The 23,390-nt window shown below is 45.0% G+C and overlaps 3 protein-coding genes and 1 long non-coding RNA gene across 4 annotated transcripts; 3 read left to right on the top strand and 1 right to left on the bottom strand.

Moving 5' to 3' along the window:
- The first annotated feature begins 4,934 nt into the window (after nt 1-4,934).
- LOC124203504 lies at nt 4,935-5,714 on the top strand. Its single transcript, XM_046600179.1, has 2 exons — nt 4,935-5,045; nt 5,145-5,714. Exons 1-2 carry the CDS (start codon nt 4,935-4,937, stop codon nt 5,712-5,714), a joined length of 681 nt encoding a protein of 226 aa, XP_046456135.1.
- Nucleotides 5,715-6,270: 556 nt separating this feature from the next.
- Nucleotides 6,271-6,997, top strand: LOC124203505. Its single transcript, XM_046600180.1, has 2 exons — nt 6,271-6,606; nt 6,662-6,997. The coding sequence occupies exons 1-2, from the start codon at nt 6,271-6,273 to the stop codon at nt 6,995-6,997; spliced, it is 672 nt and encodes a 223-aa protein (XP_046456136.1).
- A 140-nt stretch (nt 6,998-7,137) lies between these two features.
- On the bottom strand, nt 7,138-13,580 carry LOC124203506. Its single transcript, XM_046600181.1, has one exon. The coding sequence runs from the start codon at nt 13,578-13,580 to the stop codon at nt 7,389-7,391; it is 6,192 nt and encodes a 2,063-aa protein (XP_046456137.1). The 3' UTR covers nt 7,138-7,388.
- A 1,670-nt stretch (nt 13,581-15,250) lies between these two features.
- LOC124204968 lies at nt 15,251-15,924 on the top strand. Its single transcript, XR_006879170.1, has 3 exons — nt 15,251-15,331; nt 15,403-15,579; nt 15,693-15,924. It is a non-coding gene; the product is annotated as an uncharacterized LOC124204968 (long non-coding RNA).
- Nucleotides 15,925-23,390: the final 7,466 nt, after the last annotated feature.

A 23,390-nucleotide genomic window follows, 5' to 3' on the forward strand; every position in this document is an offset into this window, starting at 1 on the left:
TTAGTGACAGTACCAGTCGACCCTCACAAATTCACAATGACGTCCCTATTTCAATACGCGGGAAATAAAAAATTGATCGCCATCGTCGTCGTGACTGATGCTGGTGAAAGTTGCTGCCGCTCAGATTCCTAGTCTAAGTTCTCCAGTACGTCTACATAATGGCAGCAACAACAACGACCATCTTCATTGAAAAAAAGGAAAAATACGCGACGTCCACATAGTCGCTGGGGATAAATATCTAAAGATTATAAGGGAAACCTCTTTTTTTTTTTCCTTTTCAGTATATATCCCGACCGGTTCTCTGCTATGTTACTGTAATATTATGGCCGAGCTCATTTTGGCCGTCTGTCTGAATTCTCAAAGCTCGCAAAATAGGAAAGAGGAGGAGGACTACATCAGGAGCTATAGCGTCTAGCTATAGTCGTTATATTTTCATTATGTCCTATTTTCTATTAAGCTCCAAATCCAATCAGCCAAATAATTTAAATGACTGGGCAATTCAGCACTTGTCCGTCATGTCCTGGATGCATTTTACCGGGGCTCAAGTCTCTAGTATTATATAACAAAGTGCAAATATATAAGTGATCACGACCGTCAACTCTAAACTTTTGTATAGCCAGTCCAGCATCAGTCAACATAATGTAAACATTTAGTAAAGGCTCGATGCTGGTGGCGGTGGAAGGTATTTTGGCTGGCCTTTTGGGTCCTTCTTGTACTGTATAGATATTTGGCCAGCAGCGCAGTCCCTGTGGTCTTGTCGAGTTGCGCTGATGCCAGTCGCTTCTATGTCTGTGTGGTGCTGCTGGGCGTGTATACAAGGCTACGTGAGCGGCCACACAGCCGAAAGTCGAGGATTATATTGTGATGATGAATAGATTCAAAAAATGTAGCCGGGCCGTAACTTTCTCTCCGAATAAATATCAGCTGGACGGCCGTTATATTACCTTTCACTTATTTCTTATTCAAGGTCCATCTGCAGCAGCATCGGATGGGCTATGTGCTGAATTGTTTGATGCTATTATCCATTCCGCTCCAGATAAATGTAATATTATTCTTGGCTGGCTGGCCTTATTGTACACCGTAGTAGCTACACACTTGCGAAAACAGCAGACGGGCCAACTTATATAATCAAATAAATATAAGAAGAAGCATCTCAAACGGAGCCCTGGATTTGGGTGTCGTAAGGATCTTGTGTCTATAAATGGAGCGCTCCTTACATCAGCAGAAGGAAGGAGCCAGTCTCACGTTTGACAGTCCTGAGAGATATACAAGTACTATAGTCGTGAGTTGAGAGAGAGAAGACGGCCGCGGAGCATATAGGAAGCCGAACGACACGTCATTTCGTTCTGTCCCGCTGGCCAGCAGCAGCCAAACTCTCGACGCGACGAGCTGGAAAAATAAAGAAGAGCTCACACAATGAGCAGGTTCACACAGCTATAGCTGCTCCTGCTATAGCTCCTGATGTCGTCGTTGAAGTACAGCTATAGTCGTTGAAGCTATGTTAGTCGTCGTCTCTTGGATGTTGCCGGATGTGGGGCTAGACAAGTCCAGCAACCGCCAGAACTTAAGAATGAGGGTTGTTGCATGGGGCAGCAGCATCCCAACTGTCCTCCCTGACCAATGCGCATCTGTTCCACGGCATCAGCTGGCCTTTTGTCTTTCTTCGCTTCCGCCGTTCAGAACACAAACCAAAAATTCCGGCGTGAAAGAAAAATAAACTGCAAACGTAAACCTCAGAACCTAGTCGCTTTAGAACCCTAGAACCCACGACAGCAATTGATTATGGAAATTCACTCGACACACAATCACACTTACACTTGCTGACACAGCCACAGCTACACACACACACACAGAGTAGATAAAGAGAGCGAGAAATAAATGAGGGATGATTAAGTTAAATAATTGTTTCGTTTGGGATATGATGATAAATTGACTATTTACAAGAGACACTCTGGCGATGCCAAACTGACGGGAATTGGCGATGCCGGACTGAGGGAAAAATTCTTTTTCGAAATTCTCGTGTGTACGCGTGTGACGAGAGAGAAAACAAAAATGGGAGATCATTTCGGTCGACGGAGTGAGGATAGAGGATCGGTCCGTCGTTGGACGTTAAAAAAGCTGCCACCATATCGTCTGTATGCTGCCTTAGCAGCTAATTATTAATAAAACATATAATCCAATTACTAAATTGATTTATAAGTGTTAAATAACCAGTTTAAATGAATTCCTAGTCATTATCTTCCCCAAGAAACGCCAGTTATTTAAAAATAAGCGCCTTGGATACAGCATTGCCGGTATCCGAAACAGCGTTGCCGGTATCAAATAACAAGTGAAAGTTCGTGAAAAACCGTTACACACCGACGTCTGTTGCCCCCAAGGGCTCAGATATCGACGTCTGTCTACCGGGATTATTATAAATGAAATGTTGATCTATTTTTTAATGTAAAAATTGTATTTTCTAAACAAAGTGTAAAAATTTACCTTTTTTTTAATTTTTAAGATGGTCTGTTGATATTATAGTCCCGCAATTCGACGTCTGTCTTGCGGGATTATTGATCAACATAATGTTAGCTTGCTTCCTAGTGAAAATTTGGGCTTGCTAAACAAAGTGTATTTTTTTACCTTTCCCGCCGACTTCGGGATCGCGTCACGCTTGAACCGCCCGGCCGCCAGTCGACAGACGTGGCTTTTCGTGTGTGTCATACCCCCCCCCCCCCCCTAACCATATTTTAGCATCAAACCTTCTTCTAAACCATTGCCATTTTTTTGGCGCCCAGCTCCCAGAGTAGAAGCTTTTCTTCGGGAGATGCACCTTGATCGCATCCGTGCTGGAAATCCGCGAACGCATCGGATAACTTGCAAAGACATTGTTGTAGAGGATCGAGTTCATTTGCTTGACATTAGAGATTTGACTAAGATTTGTGCTGAGTGTGACGCCAAACACTTTGAAAAAGAGATGCCAAAAGATAAAAAGTTGGATAGCGATGCTGCGGAAAGGGAAAAGTGATTATTCCACCACCAAAGCCATGTCCGCAACCCTTGGCCAGTCTCTTGCAAAATCAGCATCCAAAGTCCAAGCAATTTTATGAAGCAAATTCGAAACTACAACAGTGCTCACGCTTTTGCTTCGCTTGGAGCCAATATTTCTCCACCACCAAACCGAGGCTCCTACTGCTATCGAGTTCATGGACAGATTTACCATCAAATCACTCAGCTTGGTCCAACTCCAAATCCCAGATATACAGATCTGTATTTTTTGGACTCGGCGCCGGTCACTGATTATAGGGCAAATATCCAGGCAATGTCGGGTTGTTGTAGAATATTGATGGAAGAATTGGACGCTATGCTTCGAGAGAAGAATCCGTTCGCCTTGGTTTACAAGATGATGCGCCAAGTTCTTGAAGAAGAATACGTTCAACGCCAGGCCGCAAATCTTCCTCACTACACTGTCGTCATGATCATCACTTGTGATAGAAGAGATGTCGACCAGCGGCGCTACAACTGCCCGACGGTCCACGAGATAGCAGTAGTATTCAAAAGCTCTGATGGAGCTCCACCATCAAACAGAGGTATTCGTGGCCATCTCTATATTCCCGTCAAAGGCAGACGATTCATCGAGATTGACACACAAAAGCCCATGTGTGATCCGATGTGTTATCCTCTGCTATATTCCCCAACGGGGAAGATGGTTGGCATGCTCACATGAATTATAACACCACCAGTCGGAGGGAAAGAGATGAAGCAGCAGCAATGGCAATGATTGTTGAAGAGGATGAAGAGGAGCAGATTGATCCCTGTGGCCCAACCCCAGAGTGTTAATTCGTGAAGAATTCGCCGCAGCAGATGGCAATTCTGAGATTGAAAATGAGCGAAATGTAGAACCGGAACCAGCTGAAGCAGACGATAACGATGATCAACATTCGAACAGGAACAGAGGCCCACGCTCAAGAGTGACGCAAGCCGAGTTCTACAGTTCGGTCATGTCAGTCCGCGGTGATTTCAATATCGTTTTGGCCGGTAGTGCCCTCACTCAGCAATATTTTGTCGATTCTTACGTCAAGACCAAGGGGAATCGCATCAAATACCTCCGAGAACACCAGGCAGAGCTGCCTGTTTGCAGTACATCGGTCTGATGGATTATATCAACAATCGAGCGGAGAGAGAAAATGTGGAAGTTGGCTCGATCTACATTCTCCCTTCGTCCTTCATTGGCAGTCCTCGAGTCACGAAGCAAAATTACCAAGACGCGATGGCAATTGTTGCCAAATTTGGAAAACCAACTTTTTTTTAACGTTTACTTGCAATTTCAAGTGGAGAGAAATTACGGCAAATATTACGAACTATCAGACAGCTTCTGATCGTCCCGATATGGTCGCACGAGTCTTCCACTTGAAGAAAAAAGAGTTGGTCGACGACATTGAGAAAAAGCAATTTTGGGTTTCGCCACAGCTCATATCGAAGTCATGGAATTTCAAAAACTCGGTCTTCCTCATTGCCAGATGCTGATCTGGATCGATAAGACAGATGCCCCTTTATCTCCAGAAGATATGGACAAGACCATAAGTGCGGAAATTCCCGACAAGTCCCTCTATCCAATACTTTACGCCGCTGTTATGGCTCACATGATCCACGGCCCGTGTGGAGCCATCAACAAAAAGTCTTCTTGCATGGATGTTGAAGGGTGCACCAAAAAGATTCCGAAAGATTTCATCGCAGGAACCATCATCAACGACAACGGCTATCCGACTTATAGAAGAAGAGACACTGGAGTTAACATCCGTTGAAAAGAGGGAATGTCGTCTATGAAGTAGAAAACAGATGGGTTGTGCCTTATAACCCTTGGTTGCTGCTGAAATATGACTGTCACATAAACCTCGAATCCTGCGGTTCACTCACCAGTGTCAAATATATCTTTAAGCACGTTTACAAAGGCCATGAATGACAACGGAAACATTGAGACGAAAAAGGGAACGCATCAGCAACTTGATGAAGATGAGCCGAAATTCGTGTGGGACGAAAAATCTACTTTTTTGGACACGCGTTACGTCAGCGCACCAGAAGCCGCCTGGAGAATCAATAATTTTGCCCTCAGCAATCGTTCCCATGTCATCTCCCGACTTGCCGTACATCTTTAATTGCAACAGTCCGACTTTTTCCAACCGGGCAACGAGGAACAAGCAGTCGCCAACGCCGCTTTGAAAGAAACGACTTTAACTGCTTTTTTCATCTTGAACCGGGATAATGAAGAAGCGAGGCAGTATTTCTACCGAGAGATTTTCAACCATTTTGCTTTCGTCAAGGTTTGTGGCCGTAATTACTGGAAGCGACGAGTTCAAAATCTCAAAATCATTGTCCGATTGTACACGGTGGGCGTCCGTCAAATTGAGCGATTCTGCCTGCGCTTGCTCCTCATTAACGTCAAAGGACCGACCAGTTTTGAAAATCTTCGAACAGTCAACGGTGTTGTTTCACCGACGTTTAAAGCAGCCGCCGCTGCCTTAAATTTGTTGGAAGATGACAGCGTTTGGGAGAGGACAATGGACGATGCGGCCGCCTTTGAAATTCCAGAACGATTGCGACAGCTTTTTGTTGACATTTGTTTGTTTTGCAATCCTACGGATGCTCTTTATCTCTTTGAACGATCTTTACCTCAGCTAAGGGAAGATTTTATTCGCAATGGTCACGACGCCGAAAAAGCAAAAAACTTGACTTGAAATTTATTCAAGACAAGCTACTTCTCAACAATCAAACGATGGAAAATCTCTAATTGCCTGATTTTCAGCTTATTCATCGTCTTATCGTGGCTCAATTCGAAGAAAATGCTGAAATTACTGTGAGAGAGAAGAGAAGATTGGGTGAATTGATGGTTAGTCAGTTGAACGAAGGTAAACGGGCTGCCTTCGATCAAGTCATGGCTGTCATCAACGATACTGAAAATGAAATTCCGCATTAGTTTTTCTTGGATGGCCCTGAAGGAACGGGGAAGACGTTCCTGTACAACACTCTCATCACCGTACTGCAGGGACAAGAAAAGACAGTGATCGCCGTCGCGTCTACCGGCATCGCTTCTACGTTGTTGATTGACGGCACAACGTATTATTCCCAATTCAAGATTTACCCTCCAATTACTGAAGCGACCAGATAGAAAATCGAAGATGGTAGCTTCCTCTCCCATTTGATAAGAAGTGCAGTTCTCATCATTTCTGACGAAGCCACCATGATAACAAATCACACCCTTATCATAGTGCTTTCAATTTCCTCTTCCAAAAAATGCACAAGAACAACCTTACTCACGATGGTAAAGTGCTCCTTCTTCGTGGCCATTTTCGTCAATGTTTATCGGTCGTCCAACACGGAAACAGGGTGACAGTGCTGGAAGTCACTATCCGAAACAACGACACTTGGCCTCAGTTTCACCAACTTCGTCTGACTCAAAATATGCGTACCGTGGCCGGCAGTCAAGACTACGCCGATTGGCTCATTCAGTTTGGAAACGGGGTTCTACCGACGTATCCAAAACTGAACATCCCCGATATAAATGAAATTCCTAAAGAATTTTTCAATTATAACCGGAGTTTAGTCGAGCACGTCTTTGGCGATCCAGCTGTTAGATCCCGTCGTAACTCAACAAATATGCAGTCGCGCTATTCTTTGTCCAAAGAACGGTGATTGCTTACGAATCAACAATCAGATCATCAAAGACATGCCCGGTACGCTTCATGAGTACAGAAGCATCGATACCATCGACTCTGACGACCCTGAAGAAATTTCAAATTACCCAACCAAAGTTCTCAACTCCTTCGACGTCTCCGAAATTCCCACCCATTTGTTGAAAATGAAAGTGGGAGCCGTCATCATTCTTCTTAAGAATATCGATTCGCGTCAGGGACTTTGCAATGGAACCCGTCTCATCATCAGGGTGCTCAGAGAAAATCTGATCGTTGCAGAAATTGTTGCTGGAAAAAACAGGGGCACATCGTCTACATCCCGCGGATGATGATGTCCCCAACTGATTCGGATCTTCCCGTCATCCTCAAGAGGCTCCAGTTTCTCGTTTTGTTGGCGTTTGCGATAACCATCACTGTTACGTATGCGAATTAAACTGAAAATTTAGGCTTGAGCTTTACCCGACTGTATTTAAATGTTACCTTTAAGTTAGAGACATTCACTTCAACGGCACATAGAAAATGAAGACGATTTGCACGTTGACGAAAGACGGACAATCAAGACAGACACTAAGACGAGAACGATAGCGACTGTACATTAGGCAGGAATACTCAAAGGACACTAAAAAGCCGGGAATTCTTTTGTCGCCATTTCGACTTTCTTCCCTCGCCTCCGATCCCGCATCTTGCGTGATGAGGAGGGGAAAATGAAGCCTCTGCTAGCTATTGGGGTAGCGCGGGATCCGGAACATCGCCGGCCCTGCGTTCGAAAGCGGACGCATCCTCCGTATCCCACGACTCCAGCAGGCAGAGCTTCACAGCTGGACGGTGTAGTTCGGTGGTGTTGGTGGACGACCGGAGGCGGACGATTGCAGATCTGACGACTCCGTCTGGACCGGTGAAGACCTCGACAACTCGAGCGATGGGCCATTTCCCACGGGGTGTATCGGGCTCAATGACGATAACGATGTCGCCGATGTTGAGGTTTTTTTGACCGTACAGCCACTTTTTTCGTTCAGCAAGGCCGGGCAAATATTCCCTCATCCAGCGTCTCCAAAAACAATCGGTGAGGTACTGGGCGGTACGATATTTGCGTTTGGTCGTCATATCGCTGGCGTCGAAAAGGTCGAATGGAATGTAGGGGTTTTCATGGCCGAGAAGAAGATGATTCGGCGTGATTGGTTCGGGATCCGCCGGATTGACGCTCACATAAGTGAGAGGACGGCCGTTCAGGAGCTTTTCCACTTGGACGAGCGCAGTTGAAAGAATGTCGTCCGTCAGCGTTTGCTCGTTTAAGATGAATTGAAGAGCGCGTTTTGACGACTGGACGAGCCGTTCCCAGGCTCCACCGAAGTGTGGCGCTGCGGGGGGGTTGAAGCTCCAGGTCACGTTTCTTCTTTTCACTCCGTCGAGTACAGCTAGCTGATCCATCCGCTGGAGACACTCCGAAAACTCACGAACGGCTCCGACAAAGTTGGTGCCGTTATCACTGTGATAATGCGTGGGGGTCGTGCGTCGGTCTTCGAAGCGGCTGATGCAGTTGATGAATGATGAGGTGTCGAGCGCATAAGCCATTTCCAAATGTACGGCCCTGGAAGACATGCACGTGAACAAACAGACCCAGCGTTTAACCTTGCGGCGAAAAATGATGACATTGAACGGGCCGAAAAAATCCACTCCGGTGTGTGTGAAGGCGGGGTAGAAAGGCTTCAGGCGGTAACCGGGAAGAGCAGACATCATCGGGCACAAGGCTTTGGCGTTGAGTCGCTTGCATTTGAAGCACTTGTTGAGAATTCTTCTCACCGTTTTTCTTCCGCCTTGGATCCAGTACAGTTTGCGAACTTCATGGAAAGTTCTTTCCGGGGTAGAGTGGGCGAACTCGAGATGTTGACTGTAGATCAGCAGCTCCGTTACTCTGGCGTGGGCCGGAAGAATAATTGGGTGGCGGGTTTCGGGCGGCACTGGCGCATTTTCTATCCTACCGCCTACGCGTAGAACTCCGATCTGGTCAATGAAGGGCGATAAAGTGATGAGGCTGGAACTCGCCTCCAATCCTTTTCCGTCCTTTAAATTTTCGAAGTCGTCGGGGAAGGCAGAGTGTTGAGCGCGCCGGAATAATTCAGATTCGGCAAGGACAATCTCCGTCTCTGATAATTTGTCGAATTTGCGGTGAGATTTGTCTTTTCGGGCGTTGCTGATAAATCGCTTGACGAATCCGACGACGCCAATCAGGAACGGATAACGAGACGTGTTGATGGTCAGATCGTCGATGGCATCGTGTACTCGGAGCGTTGCGCCGACCCATCTCGTACAGCGGATTTCAGGATCATCCGCCTCGTTGATTCCATTTTTCAAATCCGGGAAGGACGGCCAGCTCTCGGGTGGGTTATAGAGGAAGGACGGTCCTTTGTAGAATCGATGATTGGTTGAAAATTCAGCGGCTGCGATACCACGGCTGACATCGTCGGCTGGATTTTGGGCGGTAGGGACGTAGCGCCATTGATGAGCGTCGGAGAGTTCCAGGATCTCTCCGATTCTGTTTCCAACATAAATATGAAAACGGTAGTGGGAGGAATTAATCCATCTTAGGACAGTGGTCGAATCCGACCAGAAAGTTATTTGGTCGATTTTTTGGCGGATTTCGACCTTGATGGATGCTGCGAGACGGGCGGCTAGAAGGGCGGCGCATAATTCGAGACGCGGAATCGAGACGTATTTGACCGGCGCCACTCTTGTTTTTGCCATGATGAAGGCCATCTTAACTCCTTCCGGATGATCGAAGCGGAGATACGCGATGGCCCCAAACGCGGACTCGGAAGCATCCGCAAATACATGGAGTCCAACTCCTCTTGATCGCGCCGACTCCGGGTTGAAACAGCGCGGAATAAAAAGTGGATTCAGATCTGAAAGAGAAGTAGCCCACTTTCTCCATTCTTCCACCGTTGTTGGATCCAATGGCTCGTCCCAGCTGACGGATTTTCTGCATACAGCTTGCAGGATGAGTTTTGCGTGGAGCACAACGGGCGACAGGAAACCAAATGGATCGTAGACACTTGCCGTTTCTCGTAGAATCTCCCTTTTTGTCGCACCGTCCGTTTTGATGCAGGCACTGATCACAAATGAGTCGCTGCCGTAATCCAGCGATAAACCAAGAGTACGTTCGACCGGCAAACCTTGTAGAGCCAAGTCGATGGATGACACGGGCTGGCCCGGAAGCGACATTAAAACTGTCGAGCTTGAAGATCCCCATTGAGCGAGCTCAAATCCACCTCTCCGCAGCACGTTGGTCACCTTTTTTGCATACTGCAACGCTTCATCAGCGGTCGGGAATGATGTCAACCAGTTGTCCACGTAGAAATGATCGACGATTTGTTTTGTGACTTCGGGCCCGTCATCTCCACCGTCTTCAGCAGCTTGGCGAAGGACATGGGCGCAGATTGTTGGTGAACAAATCGCTCTAAACGGTTGGACGTCCATTTGATACACGGAAGGGGGCTCTTGCGCACCTGGATTACGGTAATAAAACCGAAGTGCCGGCCCGTCTTGTGGTCGGACCTTTACCTGGTGAAACATTTTGACGATATCGGCGCTCAGCGCCACCAGATGTTGTCGAAAACGGAGCAATACACCAATCAAATTGGTCAGCAAATCCGGGCCTTTCAGCAATACAGAATTCAGCGATGCTCCTTTGTAGAACGCGGATGCATCAAAAACTGGGCGGCACTTCTCCGGTTTTTTCGGATTTATCACCGGGTGGTGGGGGATAAACCAAGTACGACCAGCTGGTCGTATCTTCGCCTCCTCAGCTGAAAGTTTTCTCGCGTGGCCAAGACTGATGTACTCGTTGATTGCGGCGGAATATCGCTTGCACAAATTCTCGTCTGCGATGAGCCGCCGCTCCAGTTTGAAGAAACGGGCCAAAACGGACTCACTGTTGTCGGGGAGATTCGGGTCTTCATTTTTCCAGAGAAGTCCCGATTCATACCGGTCGCCCAGGAATCTGGTCGTCTCGTTCAATATCTTGATGGCTCGCAACTCTTCTTTGCCAACTGGCGCCTTCGCATCTGCCTTTGCTTCGTAGGTCTCGAGGAGTAAAAAGCGGTTGATTGCGTTGGCAAGATCTTCGTCTGCTGACGGAGTCAATGAGAGAGAGTTGCATTTCAGCTGTGTGTTGGCGACGGATGAAATCGGGCCGGCAATGCACCAACCGAATGCTGTACGTAGACCGCGCGGGGCTCGCTCGTTCAGCGGATCCTTCTTAATTTCAAGAACTTCTTGCGGCGCCATATCACACGATCCAATCAGCACATTAACGTCGACTGGCATTTGGGGCGGGGCCTTCAATCCAGATAAATGCGGCCAGTCTTTCACCAATTTTTTCACATCAACGACTTCGTTTCTGATTTTTAACACAGGCACGGAGTAGCAGGTTGGGATTTCGAATGAGCTGTCTTTGTCGATGGACGAGATTTTGAATGATACCTTTGTCGCGTTTGCAAGTGGGTCGCGGCCGTGGTACGTTCCGATTCTCGTTGCTATTTTTTCGCCTTTCAATCCCAGCTCGTCTGCCAGCGCGTTCGTGATCATGGAGACTTGACTTCCGGGATCCAGCAATCCATATCCGATCCAAGACCTTCCGTTTGCTTCAACACGTAATTGAACGATGGGCAGCAAGGTTGTTTCGTCTTCGTAACTGAAGGATACGGAGCCGTTAAATGGATTTGTTGGGGAGAGAGATGGCGTCGTGCTTGGTCGCGGCGTCTTCGGGTACATCCTCGGGGCGCCATGGAGGAGAGGGTGATGAAGACGCTTGCATTCTTCAATTCCGCACTCACTTTCCTTTGAACACTCGGAACTAAGATGGCGGTCGTCTAGACAGCGGTAACAACATCTTTTTTCTTTTACCACTTCTATTCGTTGATTTGCATTTAAGGCTTTGAATTTGTCGCAGAGATGAAGTCGATGGGCGCCAGCACAATGCGGGCATGACGCTATTTTTACCGTGGTGGAAAATACCATTGGTGTTGCGATCGGTTTTCTCTGCTTGTCGTTGTTCGGTTTTGGGTGATTGCTGGCTGGAAACTGGGCGGCGGGGTTGACGCCAACACGGACGAAATATTCCGCCATCGCGACGTCATCGAGCCAGCCATCCAGGTCGAGTATCGTCGGCAAACGACCTTGAATTCGGTAGCTCACTTCGGCCCACTTGCTGCGTAGAATCGGCGGGAGTTTTCCGACTAATTGGGCCAGAGTGGTGCTGCTGTGAAGTTCGAGTCCATAGCCACCTAACTGCAAGGTTGCTACAACTGAATGAAGCGTCGACGAGAACGATTTTAGAGACTCGTAATCACTGTCTTTGAAGGAGGGAAGTTTTAAGAGCGCGGAGGAGCAGGCGGTCGAAACGATTCTCGGGTTTCCGAACTTTCGATGCAGCTCCGTCAGAGCAAATGGGTAGAGCCCGGGATTGAGCAGCGCTTCACCGAGATTATTCTGGATCTCAGTAGTTAGGCTCGTGCGGAGGTGGTGTTGGCGCTCCGCGTCGCTGAAGCAGGTGTCATGGATTTGTACCTTGAACGACTGAATAAACATCGGCCAGTTCCTCGGATTTCCATCAAATTTCGGCGGCTCAGCTTTCGGTGGTCTAGATGACGGACGAGATGTCGGCGGCGAGTCGTGTCGATCGACGGTGAAGATCCACGCGTCTGGGACATACACGGCCGGTTGAGGCGCGACATTCGTCTGGGACGTGAACGGCTGCTGCTGGAAAGAAGATGGCTGCTGCTGGAACGAAGATGGCTGTTGCTGGAACAAAGACGGCTGCTGCTGGAACGAAGATGGTTGCTGCTGGAACGAAGACGGCTGCTGCTGGAACGAAGATGGCTGCTGCTGGAACGACTGCTGCTGAAACGAAGATGGCTGCTGCTGGAACGAAGACGACTGCTTGAATGTTTGGCCACTAGTTGGAATTTGTGGCAACGCCGACTGGAAGGTTTGCGGGACTGCTGCACCGAAACCATCTTGTTTCCTTCGAGCTTGACTATAAAACGTATTTGGCACGAAAGGTGGCGTGTTCACATTGAGCGGTGGGAGCGGCGTGCTGGACCTCTGCTGAGGCCAAGCCGGCCCGTTTTTGCCGGACAGCGACCTGCTGGTCGGTGTCGGCCCGCCAGGAATTTGCGGGGCGGGAGGAAAATCGTCCCAAATGCTGAATGATCCTTGATCTGCGGTCTTTCCCGTTTCGTCGCCGTCTACGGCGTTTTCGTCGGCCAGCTGTTGACGCAATAGGTCGCTAGCAAGGCGTTGCTTTTCCAGCTCCATCTGCAGCTGCCGATCCTGACGAGCTGCCTCGATACGGATTTCTTCCGCCTTTCTGGCGGTTTCGAGCTGCTGCATGCGTTCCTCCTCTGCGGCTCGTTCCGTGGCTTCCGCTCTCTGTTGTTGAATTTTCAGCTCGGTCTCTTTCTGCAGTCGCTCTGCTTCCTGCAGTTTTTCACGTGTTGACGATCTGCTTGAGGCGCTGCTACGGACGGAGCCTTCGGGCTTGGGTAGATGCAGGTTGAGGTATTTCTGAACATCTTCGAGAGCCTTTCTCTGTTTTTCGGTGACCTCGTTCGCCCATTTGAATTCTTTATCTCCGTCTTCTTGGTTGAGCTTTGCTAGTTCGATATAGCGTACGTGAATTTCCTTGAGAGCTTCGTATTCACGTACCATTATGGCTAGGAGCAATTTAACCTTTTCCACGTCTTCCCCGGCTTGGATGGCGAGGAGCGCCTTGTTGAGTGACTTCGTGTGGGCCGATTTCGCGGTGATACGACGATGCCAGATGACGGCTGGATCTGCTGTCGTCTGCCACTCTTCTGGTACGTCCTCTTCGAGCTCTTCCTCAATCGTTTCGAGGGGAAATGGTGTGGCCATTTTGGGGTAACGATGGTCCACTTACGGACGTAATTCACGCACAGTTGCACAAATTATTTAAGACACGTTGGCTGCCACGCGGGACTTTCGTTTGGTTGTCACACGTTATTTGACACGATTTTACGGGACACGCTACTTACACTCGTTTAAATGGCACAGTAATTGAACGAACGAGCATGAATAGTTTTTTACGACAATCAGGTGCTTAGGGCGTCTATTACTCACAGGTACATAAAGTCGAGCACATGGAGACGAAATAAACGACCGATTAAGTTTCGACTTAATTTAAACACTTGACTGGATTCAGTTCACGAGAAAACGATGCCGGCACTAATTGTTCGTAGTGTGGCATGAACGATGTGGACGATACAGTCAGATACGATTGTTACTGGGCCCTGATACTCAGATCAACTCGACGGGATTCATGACTTCCCGGTCGATGCACCATATTGTTACGTATGCGAATTAAACTGAAAATTTAGGCTTGAGCTTTACCCGACTGTATTTAAATGTTACCTTTAAGTTAGAGACATTCACTTCAACGGCACATAGAAAATGAAGACGATTTGCACGTTGACGAAAGACGGACAATCAAGACAGACACTAAGACGAGAACGATAGCGACTGTACATTAGGCAGGAATACTCAAAGGACACTAAAAAGCCGGGAATTCTTTTGTCGCCATTTCGACTTTCTTCCCTCGCCTCCGATCCCGCATCTTGCGTGATGAGGAGGGGAAAATGAAGCCTCTGCTAGCTATTGGGGTAGCGCGGGATCCGGAACAATCACAAAGTCAGAGGGCCAAACGTTTGATCGGGTCGGAATATTGCTTCCAGAACCCGTCTTCAGTCATGGCCAGCTGTATGTGGCCATCTCCAGAGCTACATCGAAAGACGGTTTATTTTCATTTCTTATACATTTTTAAAATTAATAGTTTCATGAAATGTTCAATAATCCTAATATTTTTTGTATTCCCTCCCAAAAAAGAGTCCGAGTCGAGATTGCTGAGTCTGGGAAGCAAGGCAAGCTTCTCAGAAATCATCCGACAGCCACTGAAGAAGAAAAGAAAATAGTGTTTACTTTAAATGTTGTCTATAAAGAAGTTCTATTGTAAGAACATTAACCATTTTAGACTACTGCCATTTATCCATATAGTCAAAAACTCTCATACCTATGGAACGCCGTAGGAAAAAAAAATTAACTGCTCCACAGTTAGCATTAATTTAGAGCTCTCCAAAAATAAATGCTCAAAATTTAGTGCTCTATCGCCCCCGCCTTCTAGCGGTGTTAAGATCTTACGAGGATCGAAGAACAAACTGAGTTCCGAGTTAACCAAGCTGTATTGAACGACGCGATGGGAGTACTGTACAGGCAGAACACTAAGGCAAGACTGACTGGCCCATGGCCGGAGAGAAGTAGGGCCGACATGAGCCGCAAGGGGGCTCAGGTGTCGAGCTAAGACGGAGGGGGGCAGGGCCTAGGCGGAGACTATAACAAGCGAGCGGTCCGGAAATTTTCATTTCTACGCCTCCTTATGGGAGGAATTCTAAGCTATCGATTGCAATCCAATAGTTAGCTTAACAATTGATTTGCAATAGTGATTCAGACGAATTGCATTGTTGACAATCCGAGGGCTCAACTCACAAATTGATTGTGGTTCTTTTACCTATTTAATAGGTAATATTTATTGGAATTATATAAAGGACTTATCTACGTTAAATCCTGATTAACCCTGAAAACTCTCACAAGAGGTAAGTCTTTGTTATATGATTTGGTTAAAAAAGAATTAATAAGTTGATAATCTGCTTCTGTTACCTTCCAGAACTTTCCGAAAATAGTTTATCACTTTGATTTCGTACCATTAGAAATGAGTCCTCCATTGGTGGATGGCAAGTTAAAAGTTCAAGAGTAAACGGAAACACGGAGGGCTACATACTACAAAGAACCAGATCCCAATCGAGAAATTCCAACTCAATAGTCCATGACTTAAACTTGAATGGTTAGTTTTCAAAATTTTACAATCTTGCAAGTGCTGGTTGTTGTTTTTCGGCAATTGCAATTAGTCCCAATACATCAGTTAAAGCTTAATTACCTAATGACATTTATTGACAGGTGAATGTGACATGAATGTGAGCACCTGTATCATTCTGGGTTCTTTTAAGAAGACCCCAATACAAATTCCCATGGACTGACCATGTCATTGTGGATCTGGGAATGGATTACTGCCATCAAGCAGGGAATGGACCAGCCATAAACAAACGATCCTCAGTACCCACTCCAGTAGAACTTGGTATGATAATTACCAAAATTATATTAGTTGTAATGAATTATTTGAATTGAAAAATTTGAATTGAAAAACAGCACGGAAAGAACGCTGGAGTCACTCATCATTTGAACGTGACACCTGTTTGGTGAAAAGGGCTAACCGGTCGGGGTGTAGCCATCGCCATTCTTGATGACAACGTCAATCCGTCCAATCAAGAAATCAGAGGTAATTATGTGAGTATGATAATCATCGAATTAAAAAAGTGCTAATTTAATTAGAAATTATTCTTTTTTCCCAATAGGATCCGAATATCAGCGTTGATTTGGGAACCAAAAGCGCTTAGCGCTTCCATCATCGTGGCCGAAGCAAACAACAATTTCTGCGGTGTCGGAGTCACTGTCAACGCTCGTGTCGGTGGCGTCTGTCTGTTGGCAAAGAAACGCGTCCTCGACGTCCAAGAAACCAGAGCTCTTAACTACAAGCTGCACGAAGTGGACATTTACAGCACATCTTGGAGTGAGTTAAACAATTCAAAATTTTTTCATTCTCTTTTTATTGAATTATTCTATTTCCAATTCAGGGCCCCTGGATGATGGTAAACACATTGGAGAGCCAGGAAAGTTGTCAGAAGTTCACTTAGATTTAGCGGCACGTTATGTTCCCTTACTGATGGAAACGTTGTCCTCAATAGGGAAACTGCCACTTAGTGACTGCTCTTCTGTGACGTAAAAATACAATTGCAGAGACGGTAATGATAAACAAATTGAGAAATTATGGAATAATTAATTATTTTTTGTTTGTTTTTTTAAATTACTTTTTACAGGCTCTGACGAATTGTGGTGCAACCGCAAAGAAGTGGTTCAGGACTACCTTCCGGCGCCATTAAGTCGCATCCGGGAATCGGCCGTTCAGAGCGTCCTGGTGTCCAAAGCTGTCGTCTACCAATTCAAGCACATCATGAATTTGACGACGGAAGCACTTAAAATCTGTACCAGCGTAAAGAGCCAGCAAGAGATGAACCTAAGGAAAAATCTGGATCGAGAAAAGATTCTCAACATCAACATTCCGTCGTAACAACAAATGGTAGCCAATCTGAACGAGACCGCGATGAAAGATACGGCGATGATGGATCGGGCCGAAGACGATATGCGTCGCGCTCTGAAGAAATACCAACAGGCTGGCAAATGATTGGCATGGATTTCTTCCAGAGTGTGGCCAATATGGCGACTTCGTTCATTACAGGATTGGGAAGGATTGCCACTCTCCTTTATAAGTGACATCAAAAAGACCGTTTCTACGCCAAGTGAAGGAACAAACCAGAGTCGTGTTCCAGCAATAATTCTACTTCCGGCGCCCAAGTTTTTTTCTTGTTTTACCTTTATCGCACATGTTCTTCAAACCTATAGTGTGTATCCCAGTGTGATTTTATACATAATAAAATTACTAACGATTGTCATTCAGTTATTTTTATTGAATAGAATTCTTAAGAAAAAGAATGATTGTCTGCTCGTTATTTTAGACAAACTTCGTTCGCTTGTCATCTTTTAGATCAGTTATAATGAAGATGTTCTCGTAATTCTCTTCGCATCTTTACATACTTCCTTTTCGCAATTTTTAGTCGGCACAGGATCGTGCCATACTTCCGCTTCAGTCTGCGTTTAATGTTTCTGTGAAGATTCACTTCGATAGGGGGAACATTTAGCTGTTTCAAATCACCTTCTCCTATATCGAAGACATCTGGCATGTCTCCAATATAATCAATATCCTGAAGTAAATAAAAGTAGAGCCTTCAATAAACAAGACCTGAAGAGGAAAACAAACCTGGTCCAGCTCGGTGTATTGGCGATTTCTTTGTTCGGCCCTTAAACGCAAACGACTCAACCCTCGGATGAACAATCTAGACGGCGGTAGATTTCCAGTTACGGTCCTTAAACCGTGTCTATTCCAACTTCCTACAAACTCATCTAAATATGTTGACTTACAGGAAGGAATATGTGATGGAGACAGAACAGATCCTCTTCGCTGTTAGGATCCAATAAGTGTTTACGTTCCAATCGTCTGTAACGCAAAATACTCACAAAAACAGGGATTGGAAAATGTGAACAAGCCCATTATAGACATCCACCCACAACCGTTCAATCCTCTGATTGTGTACCGAACGTCCTGTCATGATACTTCCTCGGTTGAGTCCGCGATGCGTCAACATAAATTGGGCCACTTTCACATTTTCTCCACCAAATCAGTACTGTATTGATAACCATATTATGTAGGGCTCATTATATAAAATAAATATTATATTGATGTTACCGCACACGAAATGGTAGACCATATTTTCTCACTCCAGTGAGAAAACCATCCAGCACAGTTTGGGATCTGTTGTAGTCTGATACCGTCATGAAGAATATAAGCCGCGAGTAGCCATCCACAGCTCCGTGTATGATGAATCTCTATCTTTCAACACACATGATTGAAATCAGATAATTTTTTAAAATAAGCAATTTACATTTCTTACCGGATTAGTTTATGATTCCCGTCTAGATGTATAACGGCCAATGGAGCTCGTACATAATAAACTTGGCGCCTAATTCTCCTGGGTTGAATAATTTGCCCAACAGTCGCTGCTATAGCGGCTCGAACTCTTGTACGCTGCACTTTTAACCCATAATACCCTAATCTACTTTTTACTGAAGCCTGAAAGTTGTTCATTTTCCGTGCATATTTGTCTAACAATAGATTCCAGATCTTCAGTTGAGATCAAACTATATCGCGACCGGACTGAAACACCGCACTGGGACATTTTATACTTGAGGGATCGAACAGTAATACGCATTTCTTCCGCTATTTCTGATAATGTGTAACCCTGATCTATAAAAATAATGAAATATAAATATCGATAAAAGCAAATAACTTTGTACCTATGAAGTTCCCAACGGTTTCCCTAAAAAACTCCATGATCACTGCTTCAACAATAAGTCCAAACTAAAGAGGAAATTAAACAGGGCATCCGATAGAAACATAAGGTTAAATATAGGTTTAATAACATAACATATAACGCCCCCACCCACCCTCCAATACAATAAAACAAGAAGGGCGTTTTCCAAATCCTACTGATTTCACAGATGGAGAAACGTTAAAATAATGTCTGGAATGTTAGGCAATAGATTAGGAAGAGTAACATAATTTGGCTCACTTTTCTTTATTTGGTGGCGTATTCAATTGAATCCGCATTTCCCATCCCACAATTACCTATGGTTACATGGAAAGCCTAAAAAAGGGTTGACAAGAACCCATTCATAAAGGCTGAGAACAAGAAACGGCATGAAAATATGGATATCGAAGTAAATTTTTTCTTCCCAATTTGCTTGGCATTCAGTCCCGATGTAGTTCCGAAATTTTTGCATTGCGGTCATCGCGTTTGTGGGAGATGCGCCACGGTATTCTTTTTTTTATTTTTTTATTCATTGTTTATTATTATGCGTATTTCATAATTTCTAAATGTCGATCACGTTTCTCTTATAGAAGTTGCATAATGCTGCCTTTGGATGGATTCCATGTCCATTATGCAGGCATATCACTGAAATTGAACTTCCCAACAATCTCAATTCCGACGTGGAATTCCTCCGATTGGTTGCCGAGTGGAGATCCGTAAAAGAAATAATCGCGAAAAAGGACGAAGCTTGCAACAATCAACTTTTAGAAATTGCTGACTTGCAGCAACAAGTGGATCTCTGTAGAGAAATGCACGGCAAAAGAGTTCGCATGTCCTCAACAACGAAGGAACAACAACGAAAGGAACACACACAAAACGATTTGTATTCTGGTTTGCCACAAGTAAAAGAGAGATTCAGTTATGCACACTGACGAATGTACGGGGGGTTGGGAGAGATGGTTGCCAGCCATCTCGACAAGAAAGAGAAGTTTTAGGAAAGTTAACACGGATTTCGGTTGTATACACCGACGAAAAGAGTCGAAAAGTGACCAAAGAGCTGGCTGCCAGCCAGCCCGATCGACACCATGACAGCTTAAAGATTGAAACAATATATGACAAAATAGAGAAAAGGAGGACGGGAACATAGGGGTAAAATTAGGGCTTTGTCTTAATGACGTTGCCAAACTTGCTGGAAATAAGCGTCGCGAACACATTTGTTGGATCGCGAAAACAACTAAAACTTTTATTTTAGTTTTCGGTTGTTTTTGAATTTGGGCGGGAAATTTGAAAATGAGCTCCCCACCGAAATCGATAGAAGCGAATTATTCTGATTCAAAATATAAAAATTGCGAGGAACAAAATGTCTTGATATACAGTTGATATCTTCGGTTAACTCTTTTTTTTTCGATTCTCTGTCTCTCCTATACAGCTCCCTTTTCTCTCTTCCTGTTACTATGAAAATGAAAACGGTCGTTTATCAATTATTATCATGACGTCATTTCACTATATACTGTTGATTTTCCTCGTGGAATTTAGAACTCTTTCGGTGAAACTATATACTGTCGTGTGTGTGTTTGCCGAGGTGTGTGTGCTGTGAGGAAATGAGAAATAAACAAAATTGTTGTCCGTTATAAAATGAAAAACAGTCTTCCTATAGTTGTGTCATTTCATAATTCCATCAATTTTACAGCTAGGCATTATTCTATTTAACAAAATAATTCACAGGAAGCAAAGCAATTGCTTCCAGAAGATTAAAAATGGTTTACGATAACGTTTGATTCGATGCCAAATGATTCCACTCTGTAAAAGGGCACCAATACAACTGAAAACTCAATAGTCCGGAATCGCCAACACAAAGATTCCAAGTAGACAGCACAGATATTTATTAGCGCGAAATGCGGAAAAAGTATCGTTATTTTCGGTCATGGGAATTCTATCGAGCCTTATTGTGCTGCTATACACTTATTGTCTATCCGTTTGGCCGCCGCTCTTTCCGCGTGTGGGCGGCCAACGAAATTACTTTTCAATTTGCTAAGTGGTTAAAAAGATCACACCGATTTATTGGAGCTGTGGGCGACCCTGATAATACTGGAGTCATCAATCCCAACCCGCTCTACGCAGACTGTCAACCTTATCGCTATACTCAATGTTAAAAATCACATTTGCTGTGCTATTTAGGACATTGTTCGAGTGGGCGGGAAGACTTAACCCCTGGAACTTGAATTTAAAAATCACCAGATTTCACATCGTTGGTCCCAAAAGTGAGATGTGAAGTGATTGGACTCTCCACCAAGTTCTTTTCGTGAGAAGAGCATTCAAATGTTGGCGTTCGACTATATTTTTCCAACGTCTCAGTTGCAGATGCGCTTGGCTGAACATGTCGAAACCGTTCGAATGTAATGTAGTACGTTTCCGGGAACCAGCCGATAAATGTGCGGGTCCGATCGAACCTCGACGTTTGTTCATGTGCCATTCCAATCCCGACGTATGCGCCCGAATAATAACCGGAACAATCGCCCTAACTTTTTCTTCTTCTTTTTATTCTCCGGGGTTGATTTGGCGAAAAACCTTTTGGGTGGAAGATAATGATCCAATGGATATCATCCGGATGACTATCTCTTATATTTATCGAGAAGCACTCGTGTGATGATCGATCCATCTATGACAGCACTGAAGGCCTTTGAAGATGCTTCTTCCGTAACTATTCCACTCTAAAATGCGGCTTCAGCAGTGATCGTGGAAACACAACCATCAACAAGTAAAAAAACTAATTAAAGAAAAAGTAATTTTACATTTATAAACGTCTTGTTATCCACATTCACGAGTCGTGTTATTCCACTTGTCTAGGAAGCCGTACTCCGTCATTGTCATCTACGGACAGTGATTTTCAAAAGAAAAAACACGAAAACTAAAGAAGAATAAAGGAAGACAACACGATCGAGACCGCCCAACGCTCTACAGCACAACAAGCAGCAGTGATGGCAGCGAAGGTAGCGAAGATGGCCCATCGTCACATCGTCGGAAAAGGAAGCAACGTCGAAGCTCACACTCCAAATCAACCAATGTGGGAGATGAGCTTAGAAAGAAGTTTTCTTTTGGAAAAATGAAACAAGAACCTAAAGGTAGAACCGGGTAGAAAATCACAATCTCCTGGCTGAATTTTTTAAATTGTTTTTGTAATCGTTTTTCTTCATTCACACAGACAACCAAGATGTCACCATCAATGATCTGTTTCTATTTTCACTTAAAGATGTGCTTGAGATGCCCAATTCAACCGAAAACAAACGGTTGAAAGCAGTGAGTTGGGCTATCAGTACGATGTCCGCTTCCCTGTCTCTGCATCCAGCGCTGACGTGCGCGCAATATTTGCGAGGGCTAGACTTAGTGAAGTCCAAGCTTACTATGTCAGTTCAAATAGGGACCGGGGACCTCCAACAGACTGGCAATCAAAGGCTATTCCATTTCCTCCGGTCAAGAAATTCGGGTGAGATTTCTTATATGCTGACCCAATTAGACTATGATTTTTTTCTAATTTCGACTGTTTCGAACTAAATTGCTTTTTTTGTAGAGAATGTCAGGGAAGCTCATAGCTCTGGTACCTATTGGAGAGAGTCTAGCAAGTGAGGCAGCCTCATCGGAAGAAGAAGGACTTGTGTGCAAGACATGCAACAACTTCGTTCCTATAAGGCGTTACGGACATCACAAAGAAAATTGGTATAAAACACTGAAATTATTAGAACGATAATGTTTCATAATTTTTTTTTATTAACTTCAGTCCCATTGAAAAGAAATCGCGGCGCAAAAACAACTAGTATCCCAAATCAAATCAAGTCATTTTCCTTCAATTAAAGTGATTTATGAAATAATCCAGAGAACCCGTAGGGCTAACGGGTCGTACGCAGAATGAAAAGAAAAAAAATCATTCAGTCAGTTTCATTAATTCTGCCTTTTCATTTTTTTTAATTCTGCCTTTCTGTTTTTTACTGATCTTGTTCAGGACGTTCTCGTAACTTTTGCTTTTGGCTCTTCCCTACCAAGACAGGTTTTCTGATATCGAAAAACGATTAACGCAGGGTTATAGATCTTTTTACGCTGATCATTTTTAATATAGGGTTTAGGGTGTGCAAATGAGCGGAAGTGCCCGTAAAACGCGTTCAAAGTTTTGAGTTTTACGGAGCTGACGCGCAGCCCAAGCCGGCCAGAAAGGGGGTCGAGCGGGGGGGGGGGCGCGTACCCATGGGAGAGGGTACAGTGAAGGGGGGTATACCTGGGCCATACTATACCATCCCATGTTTCCCCCTTGGCTTCCATATCACCGGTGGTCTAATGGTCAGCATCCCGGGCTGATATGTCGAAGGACCGAGGTTCGAATCTCAGCCAAGTAAAAAAAAAATTCGATATAAATTGAAATTTTGAAAATTTAAAATTTTAATAGCATCAGTCACTGAAATATCATGCGGTCACATGTTGCAAACATAAATTAATGTTTGTGGGGAGCTACCATACAGTTCGTGCTTTCCCTTAACACATTCATGTCAACGGTAGCCTTATGGTTAGCGACCCGTGCTGCCATGCCAAAGGACCGAGTATCAAAACTTGGTCATCGGTCGAAGTC

The sequence above is a fragment of the Daphnia pulex genome, chromosome 10 (assembly GCF_021134715.1).
Source record: "Daphnia pulex isolate KAP4 chromosome 10, ASM2113471v1".
Taxonomy (NCBI): domain Eukaryota; kingdom Metazoa; phylum Arthropoda; class Branchiopoda; order Diplostraca; family Daphniidae; genus Daphnia; species Daphnia pulex.